Raw genomic sequence first — 18,964 nt, forward strand, 5'->3', positions numbered from 1 at the left:
CAGTTGAAGAAGTCAAACCACAGAAGCTAAGTAACTTGCCCAAGATCATAGCTAGTGGTTGAAAGGGGACACTAATTCAGGTGATTTTGCTCCAAAGAAAGTTATCTTAACAACCAGACAGTGCCAAAATGAGCTCACGTTTGTTCAGCACCTTATACTATGGCTAAAATATAATGTGCCCAATAATGGTACTTATTCACACATAGCGTGTGCCAGTACAAACAAAATAGGTAAGTGATAGCCAGGCTGAGGTTTGGCCGCCTTATAAGAGACCAAAGCATGACCAGAGTCTCCACACTTCTCCCTACCACCCCAAGCCAACTTCTTTGCCAAGCGTCCCAAGCGGCCGAGGTCGCCCTCCCTCTCTAAGCCCCTAGAACGACCTATTGCGCTAAGCGCCAGCAGTCGAGAGAAGCCTGCGCGCGTTACTAGAAGCTGCGAGTTCCCGGTGGTGCCAGGTAGGGGATGGAGCGGCTGGTGGGGCGGGTGTTTACCTTGACCAGCACTCTCATCGCTCTGGGACTCCGGCGCAGGGCTTGAGGGGACAGGGAACGCATAAGTGCTCGTGCCTCTGGCTGCTTCAAACTTCACCTTCTTTCCTCCCCTGCTCCCAGCTCGCGCCATCCAGTCTCCTCTACCGCCGGCGAGAGGTAGAAGCAGAGAGCTGCTTCCTCTGCCGGGACGTATCCCTGCCGCCCTAAACTGAAGCCCCCGCCTCGTTAGGTTTCCGCTTGACCCACCTCCACGCTGGCCCCATTCCAGCTCCTGAAACTGGGGCTGCGGGACCTTCTGTTTAGCAGATGCCCTACGTTAGGTGAAACCTCAGATAGGATAATTAGCTTTGAGTGCAAACCAGAGGGTTTGAAGGGGTAGTTTGTAAATCTTAGCTATTATAGATCTCGGTTGGATGCTAGTGCGACTGGCCCAACCCACAGCCACCCAGGGCCCTGGGCTCAGATCTGGTAAATCGCTTAAGGCTCTTTGCCCTGCCGGCGCCCGCTGTCCAGCTTACCTGTAAGCGCTCCACAGTGGATCGGGCTTTCATCCTTGACTCTCAGGTCCCACTACCAAAGCCTTATCTGAACTTCTCACTTCTGGAGTCAGATGTGGGCTCCACCTCCCGCACACTGCCTTTTACAGCCCAGTACATTTGTCACAATACCTTTTGGCCTCGGTTACCTCCAGTGAAGAAAGGAGGTGATTCCGACCTTAACTCTATCAAAGGACTATAAGGAGGGTCAACCAGGGTGTTTACTCTAATCTCAGACATATTTTACGGTTTAGTGCTGTGATTTGTTGAGTCAGTGGGTGGGAGGAGGTCTTTGTAGATGTAAATGACTGCACTGCTTTTACTACCTAGGAGCCACTGGGTGTGTCAAGTGACCTCTCTGGGCCTGAGTTCACTTATCTCTGCACTGGGAATGATAGCGAATAAATCTACCTTTCTCAGAGGTTATACAGAACAAAAGAAATCCATAAAAGACCATAAAAATGCTTTCCTGATTTGTTATTTTCTGTGGGTGCCTCTGGCTGGATAAAGGCAGTCTGGATAAAGGCTGTGGTCAGTGACAGAGTGGATCTCAGTATATTGGCAGAAGTGATGCTCATATATCACTAGTGTTGTAATTGGCGATGCTAGCTATTTATCTCTGATAATTGACTTCAAATTAGGGGCACCAACCTATTCAGTCCTTTCTAAATATCTGTCTAGTGAGCTCGCATTTGCAGACACGTTTAAAAGGTTTTCCCCCCATTTTTCCATGTGCTTTTAATGAACATTTGTTTATTAGAATTCTTGAACATCTCATATGTGTATTAACATTTGTTGTTGTTTTTCTATCAACACATTTAATCTCCTTTCCTCTTTTTCCCTCCTTATCTCCTTCAAAATGTTAATGATCTGTTAGCAGTCAAAAAGGTTTAGAAGCATCCCTGTCACTGCACTGAACACTGGGAGCTCTCAGAAATCTGCAGACCCACCAAGAAGACCAGACATTTGGAACCCCAGATTCTTAAGAGTCTTGGTGCACTGTGACTACTATCTTCTGGTTTAATCTCTTTGGTGCATTTACATGTTAGGATGGGCATGCATTCTTTTCAGATCAAGCTTCAAAGCACAGAGTTTAAAATACAGGGCAATTCTAGGGCTTATGGCATCTAATGTGTTATTTATGAGCTGTCTTTAGTTCCCAAGCTATATCAAAAACACCTGAGGCATTTGTTGGGAGTACAGATTCCCAGGCCCCACCCACTCCACCTAGACCATCTTTACTGGAATTTCTGGTGTGGGGCCCAGAAATCTGTATCTTTCACAACTGCATTAATCAACTTAAAATCTTGTCTATAAAAGTCTTCTGGCCATAAGTATACCTATGTCCAGAAACTAGCTACAAAACTTAAATTTCGAATGTTCATCAGCAGTTCAGTGTGGTTTGATTCAGGCCAACAAATATTTCCTGAACACGAACTGTTTCTCAAGTATCCTGCTGGGTACTGGGAAAACAAAGATGAATAAGACATTGTCCAGTCTGCAAGGAGTTTGAGTTTGTAGGAGGAGAAACAATCAAAACTGAAACAGTACCTGGGGCACCATTGGTAACACTTGGGTCAACATAAACAGCACTTTATTTTTCATTTGTTGCCCTCCCTAACCCTTTCTTCCTCTTCCCATTCTTTCCTCCACTGTTTTCTTCTTTGTCAGGGCTCTGTTTTTACCCTGGATAGTTTAAATGTTTTATTCCTGATCTAATATAGCTTTAAGATACGGCTCCAACTTTGAAGGTCAACCTAATGATTTCAAAATGGAAGCTAACAACTGATTTTTCAGTAGAGGAAAATAAATTACTTTCCTTTTTTTTTTAATTTGTAAAGATCTTAATGAGTCCCAGTAAGTGGAAGCCACTAAAGGGTGCTTTCTAATATGTGGATTCTTCTCCTGAAGAAAATTATTTCAAGCTTGGTTTTGGTTTTGCTTCATTTCCTTTATTTGGACAGGGGTGAGTTGTTTGCCCAATAATACTTCTCAGCCTCTCTGAACAGCCTAGTAAAAAGAATCAGAAATAAATTGCTCTGTTTCTTTGCACCAAGAAGAAGAAAGGGCACCATAGGAAACTTCTTGCCCAATCCATCATGGTATATTATCATCTCTGATTCATGTCCTCACTTTGGGTCACCACCACTTTCCTCTCAGAAGCATAAAGAAAACAAAATAAAGGCAGTGGTAATCTAAAGGGGGTAATGGAAACTATGATAAGCTAGAGAGCGGTCCACAAGTTCTACAAGCGAAGGAAGGTAAGGGTTGTTCATTTAAAAAGTCAGTTAAAGGTGTATTGCCTGTAATGAGGGATGGAATGCAGTTCTCCCAACCCAAGCCTATATAACTGTTTGTTTTCAGACTTTCCTATTCAAACCCAAGGTGTTGAGTTTGAGTTCCATCCATTCATTCTCCTAAATTGCTATAAATCAAACTTCCATTTAAAAGAAAGCAATATATTTTTCTTCTGCTTGCTAAATAAGTTTTTCTCTTATTCACTGCTTCTGTGGCACTGTGCTCCCAATTTGTGCTTCTATTTGCTATGAAAACAGATTGTTTCTCCTATCACATAAGCAAAGATTAAAATATTCATGGTTGGCAAAGCGGAGAAAGAAATAAGAACCCTCAAATACTTTTGTTGAGAGTTTTAAATGAAACCCTTTTTGAAGGCATTTTAGCGATCTGAATTCAAGGCATATATCCTTTTTCATCATAATTCCAGTCCTAGTATTTCATACTTCAGAAACACACAAAGATATGTGTATAAGGATATATGTAGCAGTCCTCTTTATAATGAAAAAAAGATTGCTAATAATCCAAATAGTCATCAGTGAGCATTTAAATAAATAAACATGGTGTGTTCACACTGTGAAACACCATGCAGTTTTTAAAAGAATGTGTTAGATCTAAGTGTATAGACATGGAAAGGGAAAACAGCAACTGGTAAAAGTAAATGATTCCGTTTTTGAAAATGTATATGTGTAAGTTGTGTGGACAAAGAAGGGGTTCTATGGACAGTAACCTACTGGGTGATCTGATCATAAATTCCTAACTGGGCAGGTCATGATGAGTAGTCATGCCTCAGGCACAGTAAAAGCTTTGTCTTTGCCTTAAGCAAGCCCTGTCCCTTCTTTCTGTGCATCTAGCTTAATACATCTCTGTAATGCCTTTTTTTTTTTTCAAAGTAACCACCCTCAATAAAGCAACTAAGCTTGTTAAGTGTCCTGTAATCCAATCCCCTCCTTCCTGTAATCTTCCTTACATTCCTTCCTTAATTCTGAATGCGTAAAAGAAGCTGCAAACTGCCATTCTCTAAAGCACTTAGTCTATTAAGACCTTGTTTTCAGGCATATCCTGTTTAGCTCAAATAAATTTTTATAGAAATTCTCGACAGTTTTACACATTCTTATGTCAATGGATGGACTATTCACAGGAAAGTTCTAGAATATATGCCAAACTATTAACAAGGGAGACATACTTACACTAAAAAATTATTTGTTGCTTATCTGAAGTTCAAGTTAAACTGGGCATCTGATCACTCAAGATTGTTATTGTTACACAAGTTTACATAAGTCACTTCAGGCAGCTGTGGGTACTTTTTGAAAAAGTGCATTCCATGGCTTCTGGCCAAGATGGCAGAGTAGGTAACAGAGTGCTTGCCTCCTCTCATGACCACATCAAAATTACAACTAAATGACAGAACAACCATCATTAAGAGTCATCTGAAGTCTAGCTGAACTGGGGACATACATAGGAGGCCACCTTGAGACTGGTAAGAGGAGCAGAGACAAGAATTGGGCTGGTGCCACACCTGGGTGGTTGAGAATTGAGAGGGATATCTCAGCTCAGCTGCAGAGGTCCCCTGGAGGAGTGAGGGGTCCAGGTACCACAGCAGACTCTCTAGCCCAGTTTCCATTGCCAGGAAGAGAAGTCCCCATAGCTTCTGACTGTGAAAACTAGAGAAGACTGTGACTGAGACAGTAGGCATCTAAAGTTGCAGACATTCCTCTTGAGTGGCCCGTGCACAGACTTACTCACCAATGGACTTACTTGCTCTGAGCTCTAGCACTGGGCCAGCAGATTGAAAAGTACCAGGTACATACAAAGAGAAACTGAGTTCTCTGGCTTCAGGGTGAGGGCCGGAGGGGCACCTCTCTCTTAGACAGAAGTTTGAGCAGAATCCATTGTCTCTTTGTTGAGCTCTCTCCACTCTTGACGTGCAGACACAGATGGCCACCCCATCTTGCTAACACTGGTCTCCCCACCTTGGTGATTCCCTGAGACCCTGCTCCACCTAACTTTTGCCTCCAGTGGCTTTTGCAGACAAAAACCATACTGTGGACTTTCCTAAAATTTCTCAAAGGTTCACAAAGTCCAAACAAATAGCATCTGGCCTCAGCATGCCCTGTATCTCTTGCTGAGTAGCCCCAAGGCCAGCACTAGTGGCAGCCAGCCTTGGTTCACCGTTTGGCCTCTCAAGGCACCTCTAAGCCCAGCATGAGTGCTGGCCATCTGCTGATGCTTGGTGACTCTTGCCAGGTAGCCCCCAAGCAGGGCACAGGCTACAGCTGAATTTGGCCTACAGTGGGGCCCCTCTCAAAGGTCAGACTAGCTAGGCAAACTGGGCAGGCACTGGAGCCCTACTAAAACAAATCCTGCTCTGTAGGGTCAGCCCCTCACTGGCCAGTCATCACAACCAATCAGCCCAAGGGTTAATCCCTCCCATTGACGTGCAAACAGCAATCAAGGCTCAACAACAACAGGAGAGCACACACAACCCATACAAGGGACAAACCTGGAGCACCCAGCTCAGGTGACCACTGCACCACTGAGACTGACAGGACACCAATTTCATTAGACCATTCTCCTAAGACTAGGAGAGATAGCAGCCCTACATGGGAGACAAAGAAACATGTCCCCCCTGAAAGAACAGAACAAAGTTCCAGAAAAAGAACTAAACAAAATGGAGACAAATAGTCTGCCAGATGCAGAGTTCGAAACACTGGTTACAAGGATGCTCGATAACTGAGGGGAAGAAAATGGAGATAGAAAACATAAAAAAGAACCAGGCATAAATGAAGAATACAATAACAAAAATGAAGAACACATTAGAGGGAATCAACAGTAGATTATATAAAGCAGAGGATCGAATCAGCAATTTAGAAGATAAGGTAGCAGAAAACACCCAATCAACAGCAACAAGAAAAAAGAATCCAAAAAAATGAAAACAGTTTAAGGAGCCTCTAGGACAACATCAAGTGTATCATCATTTGCATCATAGGGACCAGAAAGAGAAGAGAGAATGCAAGGAATTGAAAACTCTTTTAAAGAATGATGGAAAACTTCCCTAACCTGCCAAAGGAAAAAGAAATCCAAGCCCAGAAAGGGCAGAGAGTCCCAAACAAGATGAACCCAAACAGGCCCACACAAAGACACATCATAAATAAAATGCCAGAGGTTAAAGACAAAGAATCTTAAAAGCAGAAAGAGAAAGCAAATAGTTACCTGTAAGGGAGCTCCCATAAGACTTTCAGCTGATTTCTCAACAGAAACTTTGCAGGCCAGAAGGAATTGGCACAAAATAATCAAAGTGATTAAAAGCAAGAACCTACAACAAAGATTACTCTACCCATAAAAGTTATCATTTAGAATCGAAGGACAGATAAAGTGCTTCCTAGACAACAAAAAGCTAAAGGCATTCATCAGCATCAAACCAGTATTATAAGAAATGTTAGAGGAATTTATTTAAGAAGGAGATGAAAAAACAAAAAAGACCAGAAATGGCAATAACTACATGTCTATCGACAATTACTTTAGATATAAATGGATTAGGTACACTAATCAAAAGACATAGGGTGACTGAATGGATAAGAAAATAAAACCCTTACACATGCTGCCTATAAAAGACTCACTTCACATTGAAAAACACAACACGGATTGAAAGTAAAGAGATGAAAAAAATACTTCATGAAAATGAAAACAAACAAACAAAAACCTGGCATAGCAATACTTATACCAGACAAAAATAGACTTTAAAGCAACAGCTACAACAAGGGACAAAGAAGGACTCAGTAACCCTACTTCTGAGTATTTATCTGTGGAAACCCAAGATACTATTTCAAAGAGACATGTGAATTTCTATATTCATTGCAGCATTTTTTACAATAGCCAAGATACGGAGGCAACCTAGGTGTCCATCAATGGATGAATGAATAAAGAAGAGGTGGTACATATATACAATGAACTATTACTCAGCTATAAAAAAAGAATGAAATCTTACCACCTGCAACAACATGGACAGACCTAGAGGGTATGGTGCTGAGTGGAGTAAGTCAGAGAAAGACAAATGCCATAAAATTTCACTTACATGTGGAATCTAAAGAACAAAGTAAACAAACACACACAATAGAGAACATTTTGATGGGTGCCAGATGGGAGTGGTGTTGGGGTATAGTGAAAAGGTGGAAGGGATTAAGAAGTACAAATTGGTAGTTACAAAATAATCATGGGGATGTAAAGTATAGAATAAGGAATATAGTCAATAATGTAATAACTATGTACGATGTCAGATAGGTACTAGATTTATCAGAGTGATCACTTCGTAAGTTACATAAATGTCTAATTACCATGAAACTAATATAATATCGTGCTCCAACTGTAACTGAAAAATAAAAAAATTATTTTTAAAAAAGTACGCATTACAAACATTGACACTGAGCCTAAGCTCCTTTAGAACTGTAACTTCACATTCAATTTTGAATGATTCTTGAAAGGGAAGAAAAGAGAAATATGAAGATTGATTGAGTGCCTGTAACAAAGAACCAAGCATACTGATAGATACCTTTTTTTGTTGGTTTTTTTTTTTTTTAGCTTCTTTAAAACAGAATCGTTCCATAGCTTGTTCAGTGACCAAATACTCTTCCCATCCTGGCAGCATACCATTTTGCAATGTGACTTTGCAACAGCCCTCCCATGCAATGGCCAAGTCTTTTCTCCACAGCCTTGAAACTGAGCCAGACTTTGGCCAAAATGACGTTGTTTAAGTTCCTGAGTCTAATCCTTAAGTAGCCCTGCAGCTTTGACCTTCTCCCAGTTGTAACACTGAGACCACCCTGAGACCACCATCCTAGGAAGAAAAACCACTTGGAGAGACCAGTCAACCCTCAGAACCACCCAGCCAACCCTCAGAATCATGAGATATAATCAACTGATGTTATTTTAAGCCACTAAATTTGGAGGTTATTTGTTGTGCAACAATAGATAACTTAGTTTATTTTCTCATTGTTTTCCTTCATTTTTTCTGCACAAAATCTCTGTGAGGATTCACTTAGGGTCAGAAATCTTTATCATCAGTATTACCAGTGTCCCAGCTTGTCAGATGTGAATTAAGTGAAAATTTAAACACAGGTGTAGCTGTAAAGGTCCATTTTTTTTTTCTTCACACCTTGAATATAATGAGCATTTGTTAAAAATTTAGTTGGATGGCTGTCTCAATCAGAACTTGGTTTTTATTACATATATATATACATATATATCAGAATTAAGAATATATTTACTCAACAAGAAATGTCTACCAGTACTAAGTTTTTAACCTTTAGTCCTTTTCTCCTAATTAAATTACTTGAAAGGAAACACTGCTCAACCTTCCGTTCTCCCTAAAAGGCAAGTTATATTGTTCATCATTAAAACAAGTGCTCCAGTAGCTTAAGGAATGTTTTTCCATTTCATGTGAGAAAACTGAGAGAAAAAAATAAGTGACTTAACCAGAAAGAACCAACTAATTGAACCTTCCACACCTGACTCATTTATCTAGCGTTTTTCTTATCTTTAACTTTTTATTTTTAAATGTATGTAGCCTCATAGAAAGTTGTAAAAATCGTATATATAGTCCCTTGAACTAAAATGAGTGTTTTTAAGTATTTTAAATTACACATTTTAAATATTGCTCTTGAGATATTCTTTACATTTTCAGTGTGTGCCATAAATGAAGAAAGGAAGAAATTATTACTTACTGAGCACTCGCTAAGTGCCCAGTACTTAAGTGGGCCAGGCACTGTCGCATGCCTTATTTTTATTTAACACATCATTAACCACTATTTTATATGATAGCCGAGTTCCCAAAAAGTCAAATCTTGTCCAGAGGCATAGACTAAGTGGCAGAGTTGAAATTCCAAAGACAGTTTGTCTGACTCCAAGGCCCATGGTGTTTTCATCGTATCAGAGTTCCTATCCAAAATAATCTCAACTTCCATTTACTAGGGAGATTTTATTTTGCTGTTATTTAATTTTCTTAAATGTTACTTTGGTGAAAGTATTTCTAATCCATTTTTTTCCAGCGAACTTTCAGGACAGTAACCTGTCTGCATGGCAAAAGAACCTACACAATCCAGTGCTGATGAAGTCTTTAGATTACATCCTTCTCTAAACAAAATGCGTGTGATTTACTTGATGGTAAAGATGCCCAAGCATTTCTGTAAAATCCTTGAAAGAATAATAACTCAAACTTTCAAAGACCATTATGTTTAGATATCATTATGTTTAGATATCAAAATCAGAATTGCTGCAATACAACCACAAAACCTATTTAGCCATCTTAGGCTATGGTAAAATGGAGACAATTTTTCTGACCTAAGAACCAAATGCTGTCATAGAAGGCCTCATAACCCTGTGACCCAGAAATATCACATCTAGAACTCTTTCCCAAAGAAACATATATATTGTGCAAATTTACATAACAAGGTATTTATATCAAAATTATATAACATAATGCATTAAGAATTCACTTAGTTGATTATTAGAGAAGTAATTAAACTATTAGAAGGGCAATTATGTAGTTGTTAAAAAATGCTAACAATGAAGATTATGCAAAGCCAAAAAAGGGAGCTAGAACAGTAGGTATAAAACTATGTCCAAAACTATGTAGAAAAAAATTAGAAATGTCTCCTTTTCATTTTTCCAAGTATTCTATAATGTGATCTTATTATTTTTGTAATTTTAAAATTAATTAAAAATGAAATTCTTACATATTTTGAAATGACTGATAAGATTACCTGAAATTTCCATATTATGCTTTTTCTGATCATTTATATGTATTTCACTAGTTACTCAGACGCTTTTGAGCTAAAAGTTTATTATCAACACTATTTTTTTAAGGTTTTATGAGTTATGAATTACATTGAATAGCCTGGTGCTTCGTAATCACAGGGGCTAGGATAATTTGGTTTTGGCTATAGCTGTTTAACTGAACATACAACAATAATGCCAGTTTCTCTCTGCCAAAGAAATATGTGTACAGTAGTCCCCCTTTATTCACAGTTTTACTTTCCTTGGTTTCAATTACCTGTGGTCAGCTGCGGTCTAAAAATATTAATTGGAAAATTCCAGAAATAAACAATTCATAAGTTTTAAATTTTCACCATTCTGAGTAGAATGAGGAAATCTGTGCTGTGCCACTCCATCCTACTCCATCTCACCTGAAATGTGAATCATCCCTTTGTCCAGTATATCCACGCTGTAGTCACCATCTTGGTTATCAGAGAGAGAGAGAGAGACCACATTCACATAACTTTTATTATAGTATATTATTATTATTCTATATTAGTATTAGTTTTTGTTGTTAATCTCTTATTGTGCCTAATTTATACATTAAACTTTATCTTAGTTATGTATATATAGGAAAAAAAACAGTATAACAGTATATATAAAGGTTCAGTACTATCCATGATTTCAAGTATCCACTGGGGGTCTTGGAATGCATCCTCCATGGATAAGAGGGAAATATACCACTGTTTTATCTATACTTATGAAGATCATGATAAATGATGAAAGAGCTATAAGAATTAAAATAATTCTGTGAATTTCAGCATGGAATCTACATATTATCATAATGTATGAAGTTTCCCATTGATTTTTCACAGTAATGACACAAAGACACATTTTGCACTTTGAAATCTATAACTTAGCCCCTAATAACTAAGCCAAGCAAAATGTATACTTCTCTCCCTAATGTTTCCTCGGCATACTATTTTAAAGGTATAAGTGAATGGTTTTATATGCAAGGACCACATATTTTTAAAAAATAATCTTCATTATAGAGCCAAAAGACTGGAGGCTAGGGAAAGTTGATTGCCCAGAGTCACCCTGAACACTGGCTGAGGGTGAGCGGCTTGTGAGGAGCAAGAGACATACCAGGAAAGACTGAGCTGCAAGGCGCTGATCGAGGGCTGGTGGGACAGTCGCCACTGACCCCGTGTTGGCCCCCCCTCCAGGGCAGTCTGCAGACGGGCACCACAGTGCCTGTGTTGAACATTCCCCTGCATGGCCTGCAATAAACACTTTAAACTAACTCAAGACCATTCCTCCACAGAGCTCAGAATTTTTCATATTTATTATTGTATGAATCATAAAATCCCTGTGGAGATGGGAGAAGGAAAAAATAGCTTTAACTTCATAAGTAAAAAAAGTCAGGTCTCATAGCAGAGAATTATCAACTAACGTGCTAAAAATTGGCCAATTTAATTGTGGGACCTCCCAGACATGGCATCCCACAGCTCAATATGCTCTAGTCAACTCACTTGAAGATCCCTCTGCCACCAGCGTCCAATTTGGGTTGCCCACCTGGAAAGAGGAATCTTGGAACACTAACAATTCCCCAAATTAAAAGTCTCTACTTCTCTAATGATCCTCCATTTTGTTTTTTCTCCCGTTATTTATCTTATTAAAGCCTATGATAGAATTGCCTCCTGATCATGATGTATACTAGGAAAACAGTGCCCACTAACCATCCAGATATAACATTTTCTATTATGGCGCTCTTGTAAAACTTCTACAATTCTTCCTGTTATGTTAGGTTGTTTCCCTCCAAGACAGGTTGATGTAATAATTCCACTACTTCAGAATGTGATTTTATTTGGAAATGGGGTTTTTACAGAAGCAACGAGTTAAAATGAGGTCATAGGACAGACTTGCATCCAGTATGATTGGTTGTGGAAAAGAGCCAGCCAAGAGACTAAAGAAATGTGCCTTGAGAAAGAGACATTCACAGGGGAAATCCCAAGTTGGTCATCTACTTCTATGTGGGAAGGAGTGGCCCTTATGCTAGATGCATGTGGACTACCATGTGCATACAAGGAAGCCCAAAACACTGGCTATTCTTATGGGTTTTAGGAACTATGCATTAGACACTGTGACAAGGAAGAAATCTTATGGCCACAGGTATAGCCTGCCCCCTCTTATGGGTAGTTTGGCTGGCCACAATGCCCAGCTGGAAGCAGAAGCTAGAGTTAGAAAATTAGGGGGAAAACTGAAACTAGAAAAAGATAGAATGTCTACAACTCTGTTAGCATTGGGACTGGCTGATAGAATTGGAGAGCAAGGCAATAAACTAGAAACTAGCTTTAGCTTGTAGCTTTGCCAAACTGGCAGAATGGAAGCTGCCACAACCTAAAATCCAAGCACTTGTGACTAAGCTCGATGAGGCCAAGTTTCAGCAAAAGACCAGAGAGAGTATTCTGCCTAGCTAGTGCGGCTGTGGGACACCAGAGGAGATGGTATTTCTCTAACGGGGCAGGAAACAGGAAAAAAGACGAGTAACATCGCTATGCACCCTACCCTTCAGCAGCAGCTGTGTGGTGCCCGAGGGATTCAAGGCATCCCTTGAATGTAGAATGGATCATTCTGTCCTGCAGGAAGGCCTGTAAAATGAAAGAGCTCTTCCAAGGGAGTCTCTGGAAGTATATAGAAGTACAGCAAATTCTTGCAGAGTGGGGCGTATGCCAGGCAATCAATGTCTTGATTTTTGAGGGGCCTGATTGAGCCACTTTTACAGCAGGAATGAACGCAAAGATTCTGCAGAGAGCCCCTAGTACACATTATGGGACACTTATCTCCATGCAAGCCCCATAGTGGAACAAGACATCTATGATGTCTGGCAATTTATTGCAGATCTAGGGGAAACTGACCTGTCTCAAGACTGTGTTCCAGCTATGGGGAAGGCTCAAAACTCAGATGAGGGGAAAGAAAAGGAGGAAAGGTCCTTTGAACGGTTCCCACTTCTTTTATAGAAGCCATGAGGTCTCTCCGTTTACATCTGTTGATATTTTCATGTGTATCTATATATATGTGTGTTGTATTTGTGAAGTATTTTCTACTGCCAGATGGTTTGCTAATTTATTAAAAAGCTCTATTAATTGGCCTAAACAAACAAACACATATAAATTCTCAAAAATATGACAGAAACTAACTCAAATGCTTTTCAGGTTTACGTGATCTAAGATTAATCTTTAGTAAATAAAAGTTAAAGTTTGTTGGTTTAATTAAAACAGACATGTCTTTAGAGTTATCCAAAAGTTAAGAATTCTAATTAAGATGAAAGGAAAATATGTTTTTGGTAATAGAAGGTATAAGGTTATGGAGATGTATTTTTGATGGAAAGGAAACTAATTTTGTCTTAAAGTGAGGCTGGTTGTTTTAGAAAGTAAAAGAGGAAAAACAAGACAATATCTGACTACAAAAAAAGAAAGTTGTAGAAGGTTTGTGGAAAAGGAATCTTTGGAAAGAAACTTTAACGTGTGGTCAAGCTGGTTAAGATTAGAATTGATTTAATTAAGTAATGGATTTAAATATCAAAAGTAAGCTAATGCAAACTTTGGTTCTCTTTCTCTCTGTTAAAAGGACAAAGTTTTCTTAGACTAAGGGTCTGCTCCTGATAAGACACTGTAACAAATTTTCTCCCTAGAAACAAAGACCCAGGCTCATAAATTGATTGGCAAAAACAACAACTTTGAATGATGGCTAATTTTGTCTAAAGTCTCATGAAGTTTTTGTGGGCAACCAAAACATAACTGTTAAGAACTAATAAAGACTCAAGTAGAATAAAAGGTTTTTAGGTGGAACTTTAACAATAGTTATGTGTTAAAAGAGTCTCAATAGTAAAAGTCACCTTCTGTATTTGAAATGCCCCAACTGACTTTCAAGAAAATGTAGCGGCAACTAAATCTATAGATTGTGGCACAAGTAGATGAAGTCCATTGGGCATCTGCAAAAATGTCCCCTCATTGCCAGACTTTTGCCATCCTGATGTCCTTATAACATGGCAATAGTCTGCTCCTGAATACAAGAAATTAAGAAGGGTACACAATGGCCGTAAATTAAATGAATAGTCAGAGCTACGGGAAACCTAAGACAACCACTTTGTTTCTTCTGGCTTCCTGGCAAACCTCATTTTTCAGTGTTTGCATTTCTTCATGCACCAGAATGCATTTAAGCAAAACTTCGTTCAACTTCCACTTACTATGGGTTAAAAATACAGTCTTACTTTATGTATATTTTCTGGATGGGCTGAAGCCTTCCCCTGCTGCAAAAAAACTATTAGAAAATGTGTTTCCCACTTGGGGTATACCTTCTGATTGCTCCCTTAAGGCTATTTACATAGCCCCACCATATGATATGGGACTGGGACCTGTCACTGTTTTCCTTCCTCAACTGTGTGAAATGAGCTCATTACACTGATGACATAATTTAACCTGTGGAGATTTGCCTCTGCTACAGAAAACCTTGCAGACTTTGCTGGACCAACAACAACAGAGTCAGTGAATGGCCAGTGAATCTGCAGAAAATTCAAGGTCTGGGCACCACAGTAAAGGTTTTGGGTGTCATATGGTTGGGTAAGACCCATGTTGTCCCTGAGGTTGTCATAGACAAAGTATAAGCCTACCCCATACCAAAAAAATGTAAAAAAGGTATAGGCTTCTGTGGGAATTCTGGAGTATTGGTGAACTTTTACACCTGATTTTGCACAATGCCTTTGCCCATTATATTGCCTAGTTAAGAAAGGATATGTATGGGACTGGGAGTCAAACAACAGGCTGCCTTTGAGAAAGCAGAAATACTGGTCAAACAGATTAAAGCTCTTGGACTCTCCTAAGTGGGGGTTGTCATTTGAATTAGATGTTTTAACAACCCTGGAAGGTATTATGTCACAAACAGCAAAGGAGCAACTGACCCATGAATTTTGGTCCCTACTATGGAAGGGAGGAGTGATCAAATATTCCCCAATAGAACAGTAATTATTGGCAGTGTATACAGCGCTCCTATAGGTGGAACCTCTTACTAAAGAAGAGGTTACAGTAAGAACTTCCCTTCAAGGGGTAGATTGACATGTTTCACCAACCAGCCTCTGCCATGATTCAGACTTCCACGCTGACTAAGTAGCATGCCTATTTACAACAGAGGAATACTTTATCAAATAATCCTCTGTCTCTAGAGATGCGCAGCCATTAGGCCCTGTTGAAGATATAGAACCTCCAAATGCTCCTCCTTCTATCCCAGTGTTGGGCCCTGCAACTTGCAAAGAAGAAATAGGGGAAATTCTGGCTTGATCCTGGTACACCGACGGCCCTAGCTGGGGCAATATGCCTACCTGAACAGCCACTGCCATTCAACCACCCACTTATACTATCTAGACAGAAACAGGAACAAAGTACAGTAGCTAATGGGCCAAGTTGAGAGTGGTCTGGTTGGTAATCATGCATGACCCTTCGCTGCTGACCCTGTATACGGACAGTTAGGCCTGTCTAAAAGGACTGACTCTGGCTTAGACAATGGGAAGCAGAGGGGAGGATGATCATAAACAAACCTCTATAGCGACAAGAAATGTGAAGATATTCAGGCTCGCTTGCAAGAGCTTGAGGCAGATCTTGTCTTTCATGTCCCTGCCCATAAGGCATCTACACCTCTAGGTAACGTAATCAGGAAGCAGATGCCTTGGCAAAAATATACTTTAGCAACTGACCTGTCAGTAGACACTGCAGATTGGGTACATCAGCAAACTGAACACCAAGTACCCAGGTAGGATGGTTGGTGCATAGCTAAAGAGGAGATGCTGGAATTTAAGCTAAGGGCAGCAGCTCTGGAGTCAGCAAAAGTCCTGGTCACTGAAGCCCCCAACCAGTAAGGGACTAGCAAATTGATTATATAGGCCCCCTTCCCTTGAGTGAGGGCTCCAAATATGCTCTGGTGTGTAGACACTGCCGCTGGTTTAGCACAAACCTTCCCATGCCATCGGGCTAATCAGGCCACTACCATAAAGGGACTAGAAAAGCTAAGTACTATGTATGGGTATCCCCATTGAATATATAGTGACCAGAGGTGACATTTCAAAGGACATCATGTACAAGAATGGGCAAAGGAACGCGATACTGAATAAAGGTTTCACCTCCCCTATAACCCACAAGCAGCTGGGCTGGTGGAATGGGAAAAATAGAGTCATTAGCAACATATAAAATTACTAACTGGAAAACCTACCTTGGCCAGGTGGACAACAGTGTTTTCCCAAGTGTTAATACATTTAAATGACCAACCTGTGGGGCCTATTGGCCCACATGCCAGATTAGGAACTCAGGCTGAGGCACGCAATACAATAAAGGTGTGGAAAACAAAGGACACGGCAACAGTGCTGACACTTACCATGGACCAATGAACAATCATGAGAGCACCACGCCCTCTTGTCCCTGGAACAGGGACCATTTACTGGAACCTGCAATGGGACGTTCCACCAGTATGGGTTAGTTACTTCATGCCTCTGTATGGGGTGGAATTGCTCAATCTCCAGTGGGACTTTTTCATTCTAATGTAGTCAAGACCCATGGAGACAAGCTATGTATTGACCGGTACATACACAATCAAAAGAGGGGAGAGTGTAGGGATCGTGGTCTGGCATATTCCTCCCTCTATTTATTTCCTCAGGCCAGAAAGCACCACCTCCCCTGCCCAACATGTGTGGTTCACACAGCCTGACCAAATTCTCAAGGCCACAGCTAAATTAACATCCAAAGGTCTGCCTAAGAGTGTCATACTCATAGAAGGAGACTTCCCAATTCAATTCCCTCCTAAATATTTATCTTTCTGAACTTAGACTTCTACTGTTCCTATGGTATCCACTTCCAGGGAGGCATCTGTGCCATCATGCAAACTGAATATTATGTTTTTATACCAGATGTATCTGCTAATATTTCTTCTTTGTTAGCACATATGAAAACTCAAGTAAACAACTCAAAGCCTAGGTGACATATTAGCACACTGGTTCGAATCCTAGGAGGAAAAAATTGTTAGTAATTCTCGAATTGCTTCTCTTTTTTTGCATGTGTTTATATTGCTGTGGACTGTGTCTCCAATGTTGTCAGTCAGTTGACAACCAAATGAGCTACCTCCCTGCTAATGAAGCCTCTTGTTTCCCACCCAGGGAACCTTGCAGAAGAAGGGGGTGCACAAGATTGTAAGAGCCAGTCACAAGTGGTGGAGTATGGAGGAGAGACTGTTCCATGACATGATCACTGCCAGACCCACAAGTTAGATCCAGACCAGAACAGAGACTGCTTCCCATAAATCACTGGTGTCCTTATAAAAGGACACAGAGACATGCACAGAGGTATGAAGATACAGGGAGAAGACAACCTTCTATAAGCCAAGGAGAGAAGCCTGGAATAGATCTTTTCCTTGTAGCCTTCAGAAGGAACCGACCCTACTGACAATTTGATTTTGGATTTCTAATTTTCAGACTGCAAGACAATAAAATTTCCATTGTTTAAGCCATTCATTTATGGCAGCCCTAGCAAACTAATACACTTCCCTACCATTCAGATTCATGGAAATTCTCCTATATCCTCTAACAAGGGGTACCATAACTCCCTGTTGGCCTAAAGGAGACCCGGATAATGCCTCTTGCACAAGCATAAATATTAATAGCACTCTCTTTTATTCGCAAAAGTGTCCATGTTTATATAGTCATTCTACCTCTCACATCACCCACAATCCTTCCTACATCTCATTTCCATTCAGCCACAAGTTTCTTTGCAATCACTTTGGTACCCCTGAGTAGTAACAGACCTCCCTTGGTGCAATGACAAAAGGGATATTCATTTAAAACCTTATACAGATTTTTGTTTTGTTTTGATCAGATTGTACACCCTGTAAAGATAGGAACTACTTCTTTCTTGTTTTTCTATTACCTAGCATTTACATGGTCTAACATGCAAGAAATGTTTATTCAATCCAATTAAATTGAAGTAAGAGCTTTATTACCTTTATTCTTTAGTAAAATACCATGCTGCTCCAAATCACCCTCTCTTACTTTAAAAGCTATCAAGAATTAGAAGCAAATTGCTAAGTATCTATATTTAAGGGGCTTGGGAATTCTCATTTTAAAAACAATGAAGAATAAGCAAGTTGAAGCATTTTATTTTTTTTTGTGGCATTAGTATGCTTAAGCCAGCATGTGTTTATCTACAGGGAAAAACCAGACATATCGCACATGTATTAGTATCATATTTCCATAAAATATTTTACAAAGTTGTAATTGCATAATGAAAATCAAAAACCACAAAAGGAGATGATAACTACCTCAAATAATGCAACTCATCATTGTAATAAGCAGAGATTAGAAGACAAACACTTTCATGCGGGCTGTAAAATATATCTAAAGGGCATGGCAGAAGTATGTATAAAATTTATAGGCTTAAAGTCCCATCTAGTACAGCAAGGAGGACCCAGGAAGCCTAATCACTGCTGTTTGAATCTGTGCAAACATGGAATAGGATCTGTGATCATGATCATGGAGCCAAAATCCATATCAGGACCACCCACTTTTGAAAGTAAAAGTACTTCAAAAAGATATTACTCAGAACTATCTGGATACTTACCCTTCTTTCTTCCCCTGTTGGAGATGAGCACTTACTGATAGCGGGTTTAGTTCAAGAACTAGGAGAGCTGGATGTTCCTCAACATTTCCTTAAGGAGAGTATAAGGTTTTCCGTATAACTTCCTCCAGAATAGTGATGTAAACCCAGGGTTTAAAAGACTTGTGGCCCAGCAGGAACTGAATTCTTTTCTTGACTCTGGCAGGACCCTATCTGAAGGAGTCAATGGTGGCTTCAT

General features: G+C 39.9%; 1 protein-coding gene across 8 annotated transcripts in view; it reads right to left on the reverse strand.

Moving 5' to 3' along the window:
• The window catches only part of TRPM6 (transient receptor potential cation channel subfamily M member 6), a 156,385-nt gene that overhangs the window by 116,232 nt on the left and 21,189 nt on the right, over positions 1 to 18,964 (reverse strand). Inside the window, exon 1 of one of the 8 annotated variants that reach the window (XM_039842429.1) lies at positions 495 to 884. The exons of 6 other annotated variants lie outside the window; for them this stretch is intronic. In XM_039842429.1, the coding sequence (XP_039698363.1) occupies positions 495 to 557 (63 nt within the window). In that variant the 5' untranslated portion in view covers positions 558 to 884. Of the gene's footprint in view, positions 1 to 494; positions 885 to 1,012; positions 2,847 to 18,964 lie in introns of those variants that run through there. One more of the 8 variants, XM_039842500.1, reaches the window with a different exon arrangement.

This window comes from Pteropus medius, unplaced genomic scaffold (assembly GCF_902729225.1).
Source record: "Pteropus medius unplaced genomic scaffold, Ma_sr-lr_union100, whole genome shotgun sequence".
Lineage (NCBI taxonomy): Eukaryota > Metazoa > Chordata > Mammalia > Chiroptera > Pteropodidae > Pteropus > Pteropus medius.